Here is a 16,250-nt window from a genome sequence, read left to right on the forward strand (position 1 = left end):
GCATCTGCAACCACGCCTGACTCCCTTAAAGGATTTTTAAACATGCAATACAATGTTGTCTGTAGGTACAATACTGCAAGTGGACCTCGAGAATGTATTTTCCATAACTGATACTTTGCAACCATTGGCTAAATCTGTGTTACTTCATGCAACTAAATTTATAGCAACTTGTTATTCAGTCTCCTGAGACTTATTTATAGTTCAGCTCAATCTCGGGTTCGCCTCTAGCCTCCCTCCTCCACTTACACTACTTCGGGGTGGAAAGGATTGTGCGCTTTCATGTCTACCCTCTATCTCTAGAAGAAACTAGCACTATTTGCTAACATGAAGGGGGGGAAAAGCTTCCGACTCCGATGTGCATGTGATAGCCTAGCAATTCTCACATTCGTTTTAGAAAGTATGTAGCTCAGATTCCTGTGTTGTACTGGAAGAGGTTGCAGACCACAGATGAATTGCCGTTTACCAAGGAGGTCTGGGGTCACTATCAAAACGATCTAGAAAAGAGAATTACAGCACAAACTTCCAAGCTGTACTCAAGCGTGAAGGATCAGATCTCCTGACGGCAGTGCGCTGGAAACCAGCTATTTAAGAAGCTCTGCGTGCGACTCCATGTATGGAATTAAACAATGTGCCTCTGAATTACTACAGCTCGAAGACCTGAGTCCGCACTCTGAAAGACTCTCGGTAAGGGCTAGGAAGCGTCCAAAGGAAGCCGAACCTGGGAAACTGGCTTTCCTGGATCGGGATCCCAGTCCCAGCCGCTCACTGACACACCGCCAGGGGCTCCGCCTCCCCTCGAGACCTACGACGGGAATCCTCACAGAGGCCAGCAGCAAATACCGTGGCGACGAAGAAGGGCTGCGAAAACACTCCCACAAGAGAAGCCTCCGACGCACCTGAGGGTGGGGCGGGAGGAGGTGCCATCCACGCCTCCTTACAGGTCATGGAGCCTAATTGGCTCCCTGGCTCTTCCGCCCCACCCACACCGGGACTCCGGCGGCTTGATAGTGCTGCAGCGCGCCCACCGGAAGTAGTTCCCCGGGCGGAAGTTTAGCCACAGGAAGTCACCGAAGTGCTTTCTCTTCCGGTCTCTTTGGCCTCGGCGGTAGAAGCAAGATGGTGAGTGTTGTCCCCGAGCTCTGTAAATCTCTCTCCATCCCTCTTCCCGGGGCTGCCTTGCCGGCTGCCGGCGCGTGGGTGGTTAGGTTGCGTGTAAGGGAAGCTGATGGACGAGGAGGAGGCGGCACGCGGGGTACCCCAGGAGCCAGAAGAATGGCTGCTCTGTGGCGGGCCGAGCGCACGATCCCAGCGCTGCTCGGGGTCTCCCTGGGAAGGCATTGGTGTCCCCCGCATAGGGGCTGATGACAGCCATGGGGACGTTTGGCTCCGACTGCCCAGACACTGCGAGTGTGTGTTGTAGTAGCAGGGACTGTGACACGGGCGCATAATTTGGTCACCCTTGACGCCTAAAAGATCAAGGCGGCCTCAGCGCGGGCGTCCGTGTTACAGTAAGACGATATTAGATCGTGTGAGTCGCCGGCGGTGAGATTTTTATTTTTCTTTAAATGTTTTCTTGTATGTGCGAACTTAAATCCCGTTTTGTCCCTCACAGTTGTTGTTAAGTCACAGCAGCAGTCATTGTTTTCCGTGAGGATGCCACAGTACATTGAGAAGACTTTTATTAATTGCGCCTTTATTCCTTTAATGTGCAGACGAAAGGGACGTCATCCTTTGGGAAGCGTCGCAATAAGACGCACACGCTGTGCCGCCGCTGTGGCTCCAAGGCCTACCACCTTCAGAAGTCGACCTGTGGCAAATGTGGCTACCCTGCCAAGCGCAAGAGAAAGTGTGAGTAGTGTGCTGGTTTGGCCGGGAGTTGAGGGAGGGATCGAACAGAACCCTTAATCTGGTACGTAACAGAATTTACTGTGGTTGGAATGTTGGTTAAATGGTTAAAACACCAGGTCAAAGGAAACTGGCTGGATGCTTGGGATTCCTGTTTTATTAGATAACTGGAGTGCCAAGGCTAAGAGGCGGAACACAACCGGGACCGGGCGGATGAGGCACCTAAAAATTGTCTACCGGAGATTCAGGTACGGTGATGTTTGAGAATCGTTGGTCCTTTGGGGTGAGGTAAAAGTCCTCCGGTTTACTTGTGATTTTCCATTCTTAGTGAGTAGTAGGGATGATACTGTGGCTTTCTCCGCCCCCCCATCCCCCCATTTTTTCTTTTTGTCAGTACATCTATGGATGGGATATGGAAGGCAGCTTGCTTGGTTCAGCTTACACTTTGTTGGGTTTTGCTCAAGTCAGCTATCTAAGCTGTTTGGGGTGCTAGCTAGTCATAGCAACAAAGATAGCACACTTTTAATCCCAACAGAGGTGGGTGGGTTGCTGTGAGTTTAAGGCCAGGCTGGTCTGCAAAGTGAGTCCAGGACAGCAAAAGCTACACAGAGAAGCCCTGTCTCGAAAAGAAAAAAAGCTATAGATAGGGGAGTCTTTTTTTTTTTTTTAATGGAGGCTGGGCCTTGATGTTTTTTAAAAATACCTAATTCTCAGCCCCAACTTAAGGCTTTGCTGTGGAATCCTGTTGGGGCAGTTGTTTCTAGTGCATGCCCCATCAGGTTTCCACCAAGATTGAAAATGATGCAGACATGAGCCTCTGCTGCTCCCAGCCTGTTGTGGAATTGAGGAAAGCTTCTACCCGTAGTCTACAGTAGAGCCTAACTTAGGAGGTCACTGGCAGTTAGAGACTACTAACATTAAATTTTGATTCTTTGTGTTTACACTTAATGGAATTGCAGTTTTGTGGGCTTGCTGTGTAGCGATTTGCTAGGGTTTCATAAGCTAAGACTGGTCTTGGGATATACCACTAGCTTTATGCCTAAATTTTCTGTGCTTCCTATTCGCTTAACTTTATTTACTTATTTTTTGAAAAAACTAGTTCTAAAGTAGAAATGGGAGTTAATTAGAATTTAGGATTTTGCGCAGCTTCAAGGGTTCTGTTAAACACTTGGCCATTGTTTTCTATTACTAAAGAAAAGATACTAGGACCTATCTATATCATAATGAATAGCTTTCATGGTGCCTCAGTTCTTGTGAATATTGGTAGGAAAACGAGCCTAAAATTATTGAGGCTTTATATATTAGAATAGTGGGTGTCTTAATCGGGATAGAAAACCAGCTTATCAGTGATGTTCTAAAAAATAAATGTCTGAACATATGAATACTATATATTGATTTCAGCATTTAACTGAGATAAGCTCACTAAGGTCAGCTTGATCAGATTGGAAGTAATGTTTTGATGTTGCTACATTAACTTTTCCTGTCTTTAACATGGAACAGACATGGATTCCGTGAAGGAACAACACCTAAACCCAAGAGGGCAGCTGTTGCAGCATCCAGTTCATCTTGAAGATTTCAAGCAGCCATAAAATAAATGCTCTGGTTTCAAAAACTGTAGTGTGCTGAGGTATTTTAATGTGTCAGCTCAGTATTCAGTTAGTGACATACTGAGAACTGAGCCTTTATAATAAGGTCAGTTCCTATGCCCCTGAAGTTTGGGGTGGGGGTTGGATGAATTCTCTCTTCTGAGTCTACTCTAGGTTCCATTGTTGGCTTGGCCCTTAACATGAGGAGGCAAATGAGGTTTGAACAGGAAGAGCACAGTTACTAGAATGGTGGTGGTAAAAGAGCTAAGCTGTGCTGTCTGAATGATTAATTCCTACCGTGCTTGGGGTATCTAAAGGTGGTTGCAATCTGTAAGGGACTTGAAAAATCCATAAGATTGAGGTTCCGGAGCCAAACCTTTATGGATGGGGGACCACACATAGCCTGTACTTAACCTGCTGGTTTTGTTTTTGTTTTTTTAGAGGTTTATTTAATGTGTATGAGTGCTCTATCTGCATATGTGCCTGCATACCAGAAGAGGGATCAGATTCCAGTATAGATAGTTGTACGCCACAATTCGGTTGCTGGAAATTGAACTCAGGCCTCTGTAAGAGCAGACAGTGTTGTGGCTCTTGTGTGTAGGAGGCTTGGGGGAAATAAAACAGTGATGCAATGATGAGACTACTGAGTTTCACTTAAGATTTAGTTATTTTGTTGGTGTTTTGGTTTTGGGGTTTTTTTGTTGGTGTTTTGGTTTGGTTTTGGGTTTGGTTTTCCTTTTTTTTTTTTTTTTTTTAATCACATCTTCAGCCTGCCTATCTGGTTGACTTAGAAGTCTGGAATTGTGACACAAACCCTGGGTACTGTTAATAGCTTATGCAGTACATGCAACCTGAGCCCTAAATTGGACGCATCTGGCACTAAAGAGTTTTGAGCTGAGATCAATAGCTAGAGAAATGGCATTGAATACAGTCTTCACTGGCTACCTAACTTGGAATGCAGGTTTGTAGGCTGGATTGGTGTTGAGCTTGTGTGGCCCTGCTATCTGTGTCAAGCACTGAGGCTGTAGGTGTGTGCTAACAAGCCAGGCTGGTTTCTGTTTTTTCTGGGATAGTCTCACTGTAGACAGCGCTGGCTTCAAACTCAACAGAAATTGGCCAACCTTTCTAGGCCTGGGATTATAGGCATGAACGTATGGTCATGCTTAGCAATTAGAAACTTGAGCAGAGGTACTGGAGACATGGCTCAGGTTAAGGGCACTGTTGCACAGGACCTGGGTTCAATTCCTAGTACCCATATAAGTGTTCTCTGTAGGGGATCCAATACCCTCTTCTGACCTTCCTGGGTAAGGCACACGTGAAATAAGCTTTAGCAGAAATCATACTGGGGTGGGGGGAGTCCCAAAACGGTTTCTCTGTAACAGCCCTGGCTGTCCTTGACTCCATCGTTAGACCAGACTGTCCTCGAACTTGCAGAGATTGCCTACCTCTGCCTGCTGAGTGCTGGGGTTTGAACCCTGGGCTTTCAGACTTAAGGTTTGACGCCTTACCAGGCTTTCTTACTATTGTCAATATTTTGCAAAAGTGTTTTTTATTTTTTAAGTGAAGGCTGTGAGCTAGGCATTTGGGGTGATAGAGGCAGGAGGAATAGGGAGTGAGGCCATCCTGGATTACATGAAATGTATCCCAAACAGCTATTCTAAGTCTGGAGTGGGAGAACAAGTTCCTAGTGCATGCAGTGTGACCAAGACATGTTCCAGCTGTGCTCAAGTGGCATCTCTAGAATGTCTCCTTACCCCAGGTGTCACCCACTCATTACCCATTATGTATGTGTGGGCATGTGAAGGTCAGGACAAATTGTAAGAATTAGTTCTAAGCCAGGGGACACATGCCTTTAATCCCAGCAGGATCTCTTAGTTTGAGGCCAGCCTGGTATGCAAAATGGGTCTAGGACAGCCAGGGCTACACAGAGAACCCCTGTCTTGGGGGTTGGTTCTGTCTTATCTTGCCAACCTCTAAATCTCCCTGAGCCAGCTGTTGTGAGGAGAAAGCCCACTGAGTGCCAGCACTCACCAATTCAGTCTAGGAGAAAGGTCTATTTTTCTTAAGTCAGAACAATTAGCAGAGGAAGCCGAGGAACTGGTCAGGTAGCTAATGGTATTTTAGATACAGAATAGTGAACAGTTGGAAGCTGTTTATAATCAGCCTTCTGGGAATGGGGAAGGCACAATGAGAGCAGCAGCCCTCTGAGGAGAAGCAGATCCCCAGAGGAGGAAACTGAAAGCCTTCAGAGTACTGTCCTGTAGAGATGCTGCCTGAGAGAGAGAACCCTGGCATAGTGGTTTAGAATCACTGATTGCACTTCCAGAGGTCCAGAGTTCAATTCTCAGCAACCACATGGTGGCTCATAACCACCTATAATCTGATGACCTCTCTGTCATGCAGGTGTACATGCAGAGCACTTCTACATTTTAAAAAATAAAGATTTATTTTTAGGTGTTAACTTTTTTCTCAAAGACCCTTTTCATACACACAAAACTAATGTTTTTAAAAAACCAAAATGTCAAGCTACAGTATAAATAGTATTTGCTTACAGTATTCCTGTATTTGAAATACTTTTGTACATGAAGCGTTACTTTGGTACCAAATTTGCCTTTGATGAGCTCCATATTATTCATCTAGGCAGTATGTAGAACCAAAGTGCTAACCATAAAACAGATGACAGACACCATCCACATACGTAAGTTTAACATTGGGCTAACACTTGCAAACAACAGCAAAGCTGGCCATGGTAGTGCATGCTTAATTCTAGTATTTGTGAGTTGCAAGCAGGAGATTATATGAGTTCAAAGCCAGACTGGGCTACTCTATCTCAAAAAAAGTATGTTGAGGGATGGTCTAATGTAATTTGATGTTACTGTTTGCTGTCTCTGTGATCATCTTTTGATTAATAAAAAGCTATCCCATCTGGGCAGAGCAGAGGAAATAGAGGTGTGGCTAAGGTTCCAGAGAAAGAGAAATCCTGGGAAGAAAGAGAGGAGGGTGGAGGGAGGGAAGAGAGGAAGGCTGCCATGGATTAGGTGGAGAAGAAGCACATGGCCTGCATGGGTGGAGAATCCGGCCCAGATGAAGAACATTAGCAAGTATTTGGGGTTATGGATGGGAGGTACCTTGATAAAGGTTATTAGAAACAGAAGACATGGGATTGAGGCAGGTATCCCATACCTGCCCCAGGTTAACTAAAGCTATTTTAAAATATAACAAGTGTCAGTGTCTTAATTGATTACTAGCCAGACATTAATACTATTAATACAGTTAATTTAAAAACAATAAGTCTACAAGCCATTCCAAAATTATGGTCGCAGCAAACCTGCTCTTTCTTGATCAACTCCTTAGGTAAAAGAAAACCACCTAAATTTATGAGTACAATATTCATGAAGATGCAATATCAAGATACGGTTCCTTGGAAAAAGACACTGGGCCCTCACTAGCATGGCATACGAGGACTTTGATCTTAGACTACAACAGGGCTCTTTGTCAGATTTGGGGTTTGGGGTTTTCTGGTTGTTTTGTTGTTGGGGTTTTGTTGCTTTGGTTTTTTGTTTGTTTTTGTTTTTGATTTTTCAAGACAAGGTGTAGCCTTGGCTGTCCTAAAACTCACTTTATAGACCAGGCTGTCCTCAAACTCTTAGAGATCTGCCTGCCTATGCCTCTCTGAGCACTCAGATTAAAGGTGTGTGCCACTGCACCTGGCGAAAGGTATCATTTAACTTAGTGAAGACATAGTCTTGCCATCCTTGAGTGTCCAATATTTTTCTTTTTAAAAACATTTTTAAATATTTTTAATGTATATATTCACTTTACATCCCGATTGTAGCCCTTCCCTCCTCTCCTGGCCCCTCTCTCCTACCTTCATTCCCCTGTCTCCCAAGGAGAGATCCCGGCAACCAACCCTAGCACATAGAGTCGCATCTGGACTGAGCTCATTCTCATCCACTGAGGCCCGGCATGGTAGCCACATTAGGTTAGTGATCATAGAGAGCAGGCAGCAGAGCCCGTATTGTAGACAGCACCCGCTCAACTTACTAGGGAACCCACATGCAAATCAAACTGCCCATCGGTTACGTATGTGTAGGCCTAGGTCCAGTCCATGCATGCTCTTTGGTGATTCTGTCTCTTTAAGCCCCCATGGGTATATGGTAGTTGACTCTGTCGGTCTTGCAGCATTCTTGTCTCCCTCCTGGTCCTTCTATCCTTTCCCCAACTCTTCCACAGGACTCCCAGAGCTCCAACTAATGCTTGGCTGTGAGTCTCAGCATCTTATTTGATCAGCTGCTGGGTGGGGCCTCTCAGAAAACAGCTAAATTAGGCTCCTGTCTGTAAACGTTGCAGAGCATCATTAATGGTGTCAGGGGTTGGTTTCACCCATGGGTTGGGTTTCAGGCTGGGCCAAGCACTGGTTGGACATTCCCTTGGTCTCTACTTTTTTTTTTTTTTTTTTTTTTTTTTTTTTTTTTTGAGACAGGGTTTCTCTGTGTAGCCTTGGCAGTTCTAGACTCACTTTGTAGACCAGGATGGCCTTGAACTCAGAGATCCCTGTGCCTCTGCTTCCTGAGTGCTAGGATTAAAGGCGTGCGCCACCACCGCCCGGCTTTGTCTCTACTCTTTATCTCTGCATATCTTGTAGGTCAGGTAAATTTGGTTCAAAGGTTTTGTAGGTGGATTGGTGTTTCCCTTCTACCGTTATAGGTTCTGCCTGGCTAGAAGGTGGCCTCCTCAGTCTCTCTGTCCCCCGCAGTAGGAGGCTCAGCTGAAGACATCCCCATATTCTCCCTGCAGTCTATCCTGTCTCAGGTCTCCAGCTTGTCTCAGTGGTACACCTGCCTTTGGTTTCCCTTTTCTTTCCAAGCCCTCACACTTCCCATGCCCCTTCTCCCCACATCTGCTACCCCCATTGACACCTCATTTCCCTCCACAGACCCTGTCCTATCCAGTTCCCTCTCTACTTCCATTTCCATTGTGTATTCTATTTCCCCATGAGTGAGATTCAAGGAGGGCCTCCCTTGGGTCCTCCTTGTTACTTAGCTTCTTTAGAGTGCCCAATCTTTTGACATTGTCACATGACATCATCAATAAATGGGTTGCACTGCTTTTGTAACTATCCTGCAACACATGTGGCCCATGGGTCAGAGGCTGAAGATATCTGCATAACAGACCATAGCACAAGTTTGTTTTGATCAGAACAATGAGAGTGGCTTAACTCTGCAGAGGAGTTCATGTTAACCAAGTCCCTCAAACAAATGTATATTCAATGAATCAGATTCTATAAGAATAAATATTGAGTGGTATCTACATGGCGGATGCTGATGTGAGAATGGGGATATGCTAGTGAGCCAAAGGATAAAGGAAGTGAGAGAAGTGGCTATGGGTAAGCCCAAGTCATGTGTAAAACAAAATTATAGTCAACATAAAACTGAAATTTATTTTTATTGGTTCTTTATTATTTTTACACCATGTTCCCCAATCCCACTCATCTCCCCCTCCCTTTGTACCTGCCCTCCACCCTTATAACCTCCCGACAACAGAGGGGAAAAAAATCTCACTGTGGAAGTTGTAGTGTGTCCCACATATACCCTTTGTTCACACTTTTGCTTGCAAATGTTCGTTGCAATGAGTCATTGGTCTGGTGCAAGTCCTATGGCTTCCGCTACTACCAGTACTGGATCCTCACTGGGTATTCTCACTCAGATGTCCTGTTGCTGCCCTGTGTCATGGAGATCTTGTAGTTTTGGATCTGTAGGACTGGCCCCTTGATTAATTCCAGCAGTTCATTGATGGGGTAGATGTTGGGGTGAGCCAATTCAAATCCCTAGATCTGGGCCTGAGAAGTAAGTAAGCTGGTCAGCCCACGGGTTCCCCAGCTCTCACGACCTCACCTGCAACCTGCACATAAAGGGTCAGCTCTACTATGCTGCCCAGGTGAGGTGAGCCCTGAATGCTGCAGTAGGTGAGGGGAAGGGGCAGCTTTCCAGCTCTGATGACCTTGGGGCCAACTCTCCTGCCTGCTCTATGTGGCAAGGGGTAAGCGACTGGGGCATCTTACCTACACCCATGTTACCACATGAGAGACAAGTGACAGGGCCAGCTCACCTCTGCCCCGACCACCAGGGTCAGCTCAGGGCCAGGTCTCCTACCTGCTGCAGGTGGTGATGAGGCAGAGGGGAAGAGAGTATCTCTCCTTCCATGCCACTGTGCTAGAGCCTAGTGGCGGGGCCAGCTCTCCATAGCAGCTCACCTGCAACTCCCGAAATGTGTGGGCTGCTCACTCAAACACTGAAGCTGGCTAGGGCCAGGGACAGCTCGATGCCCAGGAGAGGGGTGAGTCAAGTTCTGCACAACCCTTGGACATCACCATGTCCCTAAGCAGCAACCCAGAGAGACCAAGGATGTCTTTCTGGCTTTTGGTGGTAACAGACCCTGCTGTTGCAGGGCCATGGACACAAATGTGGCCCCCAGCAGCAACAGAGGCCAGGACCCCACCATGGTCGCAGGTGGCATCACTGGCTACTCACATCAGGCTGTTCCTCACTATGCTGAGTCTCCAGTTCTGCCTCTCTTCATTGTGCTCACATCCTGTGTGTCTTTCTCTTCCATTTCTCCACCACTTACTTGCTGCTCTTGGTGGTGCCAGGGTCTCTGAGTGTCTGGGGTCATCTCAAGAATGGTATGCTGGTGGGAATGCAAGAAGCTGCAGCTTCTTCTTCTTCCACAACTAATATACAGACCCCAGCAGTTCCTAACCTGTCTACTCAATCTAAGTGGTACCACTAAGATCTGTATGTGAAAGCTTATTTCAGGCTGGTTTTGCCTCTGTTCTGTTGTGTGACAAAACTTTTCCTGGGAAGGCATCACACACAGATCTACTCATTGCAGATGGAAACCCACAACAGACCAAAGTAGAGGTACCAGCGAAGTCCAACTTGGTGAAAACAGCAATTATTTTTATTGGGGTTACTTACAGGAGTATGGGTGATGGGTTACTCACAGGAGGAAAAAAGAGAATGACTCAAAGCCCACTCCAGAATGGGGGACAGCTAGGAATTTGGAGCACACTACAGCCTGCAGGAAGGTTAACAGGTTTGAGAGTGATCTTTCCAAGTGACTCTGGACTAAACCTCTTCCAGACAGCTCACCTGTCTCAGGCTGCAGTGTCACTTGGCTCTTCTAAGAGGGACTCTCATCTTTTATAGTTTACTTTGGCAGGGAGAGGGTCTAGTGACTCTTGACAGTTTCGAGGGTTTTCTAAAGCTATTTTGAGTTGTCTACCTCTGTGCTTAAAGAGCTTTCCTGCAGGATGGAATATTTCAATCTGGAAAGAAACTGTTACATAACACCCCACCCCTTCCTCTGACTCTTATATTCTTTTTGTGCCCTCTTCTACAATGGTCCCTGACCCTTTGAGGGGGTGACTATAGATGTCCACCTATGGCTAAGAACTAGGCCACTGTGACACAGACACAAGTTGCTTGTTCTCAAGAGCACTAGTCATTTTAAGTTGAGGTTGCTAACAACAGTGATTTATGGGTGCAAGCACACATGCTTCGAAGGCAGTTTGACAAACACATCTCATCCATCTAGGAAAACAAAACCAGAGGTGAGCTCCCTCTTGTGGAGCAGGCCCTAAATCCAATCGGAAGGCTGTTGGTTTTACCAGTGACAGGTGAGCCACTAGTGTGCAAGCAGGCACATCCTGCCTGGTGTGCCAGTATCTTAGTACATACCAGTGTGCCAGTATCTTAGTACATAGAGTCTAAAGCTAAGTAGGAATGGTGGTGACAACTCACCACCAGCAGCCTGCATGGCTTCCTCTGACACTACCAAAGCCAGCCAGCCTGCAGGGTGGGAGTTTCTGCTTTACTTTCAGCTTAATACCTCCATGTTCTTCAATCACAGCATGTACGCTCAGTGTCTTCTGCAATAAGTCTTACTGTCTCCATAGTTCTGGCATACACCCAACAGCAGTACTAATAGGTTTTATGATTTGTGTGGCCGCAGGGGTTTCCTTGGCCAACACCTCACAGAGAGGTAGCCCATTCCTGGCACTGAGGTTTTTATTCAGTAACTTCATGGCTTCTGGGGTGTCCTTTTCATGCATGTAGGGTGCCTTTTGGAGTGCTGTTGGTTTTGTTTGTGGTTTTTGTTTTGTTTGTTTTTTTTTAACCCAGCCCCAGTAGGGTTGTAAGGTAGGTGGAAGCTCTACTGTGCCTGGTTGTCTCTCTGATGGCTTTCCAAATCTGCAGAGTATTCAGAATTTAGCATTTTGTTATCAATATAATAAACCTTTCCCAGAGGATGGGCACGAGAAGGCAACATCCCAAACCATTGTCCCATAACAAATAGTGGGGTTACAAAGATTACCCTGGTGAAGCTTTCTGAAAAACTGCTGTCATCTGTTCTGAGCAGGTGTCAGCTGGTCCTGGAAGTTCATAACTAAGAAGACACTACAGTTGAACATAAGCTATGTCTAATGCAGTTCAGAGAGGTTCTGTCTATTCCTCTACAGATCAAGGCTTGGTACAAAGTACGATGAGGAGCTCCAACTTAACTCTCTGTCATGCTCAGTCATTCTCTCTAAATCATATTTTCATAACCTAGAGCTTTTCTACAGAGCCTCCTTACAGGTCTCCAAACCTAATGACTGGATCTACTCAGACAGAGTCAAAGTGAAGCATGACCCAGCTCTCCCTCACTGTACCTGCTGGCTCCTTGGTTCTGAGTGGCCCTGGGTTGGCGTTGTAAGTGTAGCTGTAGCTGTTGCCTCTCTGTCCACCTTACCTGGCTGTTGAGGGAGTTCCTGGCTGGACGAACCATCTCCACCCCTAGCATAACTTTTGCTGGAGTGCAATGCATACTCCTTAGTCTGTGGGTATAATTACGCACCCCTGGGACAGGCTTGATCATCTTTACTTGGTTTGTTTTAACATGAATGTCTTCTTGCTGTACCCAGCTTGCAAGAACGCCCCCCCCCCCAAAAAAAGACCACTAGGACTTGATACTAATGCAATACACATGAGGGCTTTTAATTTTCTGACTCGAGTCAGGCCCTGATGATCACCAACACAATGCTATCCAGAAAGAGCCCCTAACTCTAAGCTGAGGGTAAATTTATAGGTTCCTATCACTCCCAGTGCCCCAAAGCACGGGAGTTCCAGCCTGGCAAGCTCTTATTGGTTGAGTAACACACAGAGGTCTAATGTCTAAAGGTGACAGACTACAGAAAAAGGTGCCAAGACCACCCCTGGCTTAGCTTTCTTTGTTCTCTTTGTTCACTACCTACCTTGTCCAGGGAAGTGTTTGGTTTCACTGTCTCCAGTGGACAGCAACAAATGTGGCCATAAAACTGGGTCTCTTAGCAACTCTATCTCTGGTGTGACACTTTGGGTCAGTCGCTTAGGCAACACTATCTATGATGGGGCTCTTCTTTGCAGCTGTGTTGCTATCTTTTAAATCTGTTTCTTCAAGGGGCTTTATGACCCTGTGATAGGCGCCAAGGCCATACACAGTTCAGGCAGTCCACCCAGCTATGCGGCCTTTGGCATAGTTTCAGTGGTCATCCTGGTGGGTTGTTAGGAAAATGGTGTCATGTTAGCTCTGGAGGGAATGCAGCCCCAGTTGCTCCTTGCAGCTGGCCAGATTATCTCCTGTAGGCCTATTTCTTAACCTTTGCCCCAGGTGACCCTGAAGTATAATTTGTTGGTTTTCCGAGACAGGGTCTCGCTGTGTGGCCTTGGCTGTCCTGGACTCACTTTATAGACCAGGCTAGCTTTGAACTCACAGAGATCTGCCTGCCTCTGCCTCCCGAGTGCTGGGATGAATGGCGTTTGCCACCACCGCCTGGCTCTGAAGTCTAATTTTGTTTCTTCTGGTATTTCATTCTGTGAACTGCTCCCTGGACTTGAAAGCCTTCTGGAAGAAACTTGGTTTTCTTTAAATTTTTTCTTAGGAACTCTGGCTGAATTTGTCTTCCTCTTCCAATAACCCAGACAGGCCTCTTCCTCTGCTTTACTTTTTTGTTGTTGTTGTTCTAGTCAGTACTGTTCAGGCTTTGAGACAATAAGTTGAGAGGCAGTGCAGAGGAGTTGAGTTCCTGGCAGTTCAGTTCATGGAATTCAGAGGCAGTTTTACTGGGAGAGTTTTACATAGACAGGCTGAAGAGAGAGCTAGATAGACAAAGGTAAAGCCAGAAGCCAGAAGATCAGAACAGACTGCTACAGGTAGTTTGAGACCAAGCAGAGCTATTCAGTCAGAAACTGAGAGAAGCCAGTTTGAATCAGTTAGCTTGGAGAGGAGTTTGGGCTAGAACATCTGAGTTGAACCAGCCAGTGAGATCTTAGAAAGATCTAGAAAGGGTGAGCTTACTCAGCAATGTCTCAGAGAGTGGAAAACATTCTAGGCCTTGATAAGACTATACTGAGGCTGGAAGCCTCCAGGACTAGGCCTAGGTTAGCAGACAGAGGCAGTAACCCTCTGAGATGACAATTAAATCAGGTGAATACAAGATTTTGTTGTTGTTGTTTTGTTTTGTTTTTTGTTTTTTGTTTTTTTTTTTTTTTTGTGAGACAGGTTTTCTTGTAGTCCTGCCTGTCCTGGACTCCCTTAGACCAGGCTGGCCTTGAACTCACAGAGATCTGCCTCTGCCTCCCGAGTGCTGGGATTAAAGGCCTGCGCCACTACGCCTGGCTCAAGATATTTTTATGAGGTGGGACTTTGGGGTCATATATGCTTAAGGTACACCAGTGTGGCACACAGTCTCTATCTTCTACCTGTGGATCAAGATGTGCAACTCTCAGCTCCTCCAGCACCATGTCTGCCTGCATGCTGCCATGCTTCCCACCATGATGATAATGGACTAAACCTCTGAAACTGTGAGCATGTGTGCATGTGTGCATGCTCGAAAGTTCTCTTGATTGATCTGGAGAGCACACTTATTTGCATATGCGAGCTATGTGTGCCCAGGTGCCCTCAAAAGGTGCCTTAGAAGAGGGCACCAGATTCTTGGAAACTGAAGTACAGGTGTGCAGGTACAGGTATAGCAATGTGGTGTGGGTGCTGAGAATGGCATTCCAGTCCTCTGGAAGAGCAGCAAGTGCTTTTTTTTTTTTTTTTTTTTAAGATTTACTTATTTATTGTATATACAGTGCTCTGCCTGCTCGTACCTCTGCAGGCCAGAAGAAGGCATCAGATGACATCATAGATGGTTGTGAACCACCATGTGGTTGCTGGAAATTGAACTCAGGACCTCTGGAAAAACAGTCAGTGCTCTTGACCACTGAGCCATTTCTCCAGCCCTGCAGCAAGTGTTTTTAATCACTGAGCACAGCACCCTGCTGTGGGTGTTGGGAACTGAACTTGGATCCTCTGGAAGACCAATATGTTCCCTTATGCAATTATTTATGGAACCATTTCTCCAGCCCTAAGTTTCCAAATCTTTTTATTTTTATTTTTTTTTACATATACATTTATATTATTACACATATATACAATAGATTACCTATAATAAGAAGAACCATGACACAATCAGGAATTATATAAATGTTACACTCAGTGTTTTGGCTATTTGTATTTGACATCCTTGAAGAAAATGTCTTTCCTATCTTGCTGTGTCTAAAATTCTGAATGTAAATCAATCTCCATCACATCTTGTCGTTATCAACTTAAAACATCTTTCTAGACTTAAAAACACCTTAACCCCTAAACAACTTAAGCTTCATTGTAAAACTAAGCTGCCTGGTCTTCAACTCCATCAGAGACTTGAGAAGAAATAAGCTTGATTACCTGAGTATGCAGGAGAGCAGGTTAGTAGCTTTCCAAATGAGAAGATGACAGAGACAGTTTGCTACCTGAATGTTCACCCAAACCTCTGTAATTTTGAAGCATCTTCTTCAGCATTCTGGCCCAGCATATCTGACAGACATATTTGCGAGGCAGGAACAATTGAGGACTTTCTTACCCTGTCTTGACAGAATTTGGCCATTGACTCTGCCTGCATCCAAGCTTGCCCTTCTTTCTTTCTTTTTTTTTTTTTTTTTTAAATTTTTTTTATTAATTTATTCTTGTTACATCTCAATGTTTATCTCATCCCTTGCATCCTCCCATTCTTCCCTCCCTCCCATTTTCCCATTATTCCCCTCCCCTATGACTGTTCCTGAGGGGGATTTCCTCCCCCTGTATATGCTCATAGGGTATCCAGTCTCTTCTTGGCAACCTGCTGTCCTTCCTCTGAATGCCACCAGGTCTCCCCCTCCAGGGGACATGGTCAAATGTGAGGCACCAGAGTACGTGAGAAAGTCATATCCCACTCTCCACTCAACTGTGGAGAATGTTCTGACCATTGGCTAGATCTGGGTAGCGGGTTAGAGAAACTGTGGTACATATACACTATGGAATACTACTCAGCTATTAAAAACAAGGAATTCCCAAAAGTTGTGGATAAATGGATTGAGCCAGAAATGATCATAATGAGTGCGTTAACCCAGAAGCAGAAAGAATCAAATGGTATATACCCACTTATATCTGCATACTAGCCCAAGGGGCATGTCCCATGAAAGCCCTCACCTACCAGGAAACTGGGACAGAGGGGAGGACATCCTATTGGGACTCTAAATGAGAGCAGCATGGGAGAATAGCAAAGTAGAAGGATCCAGAGGGTCCTAGAAACCTACAAGTAGAACATTATGATAGAAGCTTGCCCTTCTTTAGGCAGAATTCTGGTTGTGGTAGAAGAGGACATTTTGCCCAGTGGCTTGTTTGCCATATTTGAAGCCATCTCCATAAGGAGGTTCTTTGATGCTCATCGTCCTC

The 16,250-nt window shown here is 45.7% G+C and overlaps 1 protein-coding gene and 1 non-coding gene across 2 annotated transcripts; both read left to right on the forward strand.

Moving 5' to 3' along the window:
* Nucleotides 1-1,685: 1,685 nt before the first annotated feature.
* On the forward strand, nt 1,686-3,534 carry Rpl37 (ribosomal protein L37; the record flags this gene model as incomplete). Its single annotated transcript, XM_051150837.1, has 3 exons — nt 1,686-1,848; nt 2,009-2,093; nt 3,346-3,534. Coding segments are annotated over 3 exons (318 nt in total), but the record flags the coding sequence as incomplete, so codon positions are not given.
* LOC127194060 (small nucleolar RNA SNORD72) lies at nt 3,183-3,265 on the forward strand. The gene has a single exon (XR_007831199.1). It is a non-coding gene; the product is annotated as a small nucleolar RNA SNORD72 (small nucleolar RNA).
* Nucleotides 3,535-16,250: the final 12,716 nt, after the last annotated feature.

This window comes from Acomys russatus, chromosome 9, assembly GCF_903995435.1.
Source record: "Acomys russatus chromosome 9, mAcoRus1.1, whole genome shotgun sequence".
Classification (NCBI taxonomy): Eukaryota; Metazoa; Chordata; class Mammalia; order Rodentia; family Muridae; genus Acomys; species Acomys russatus.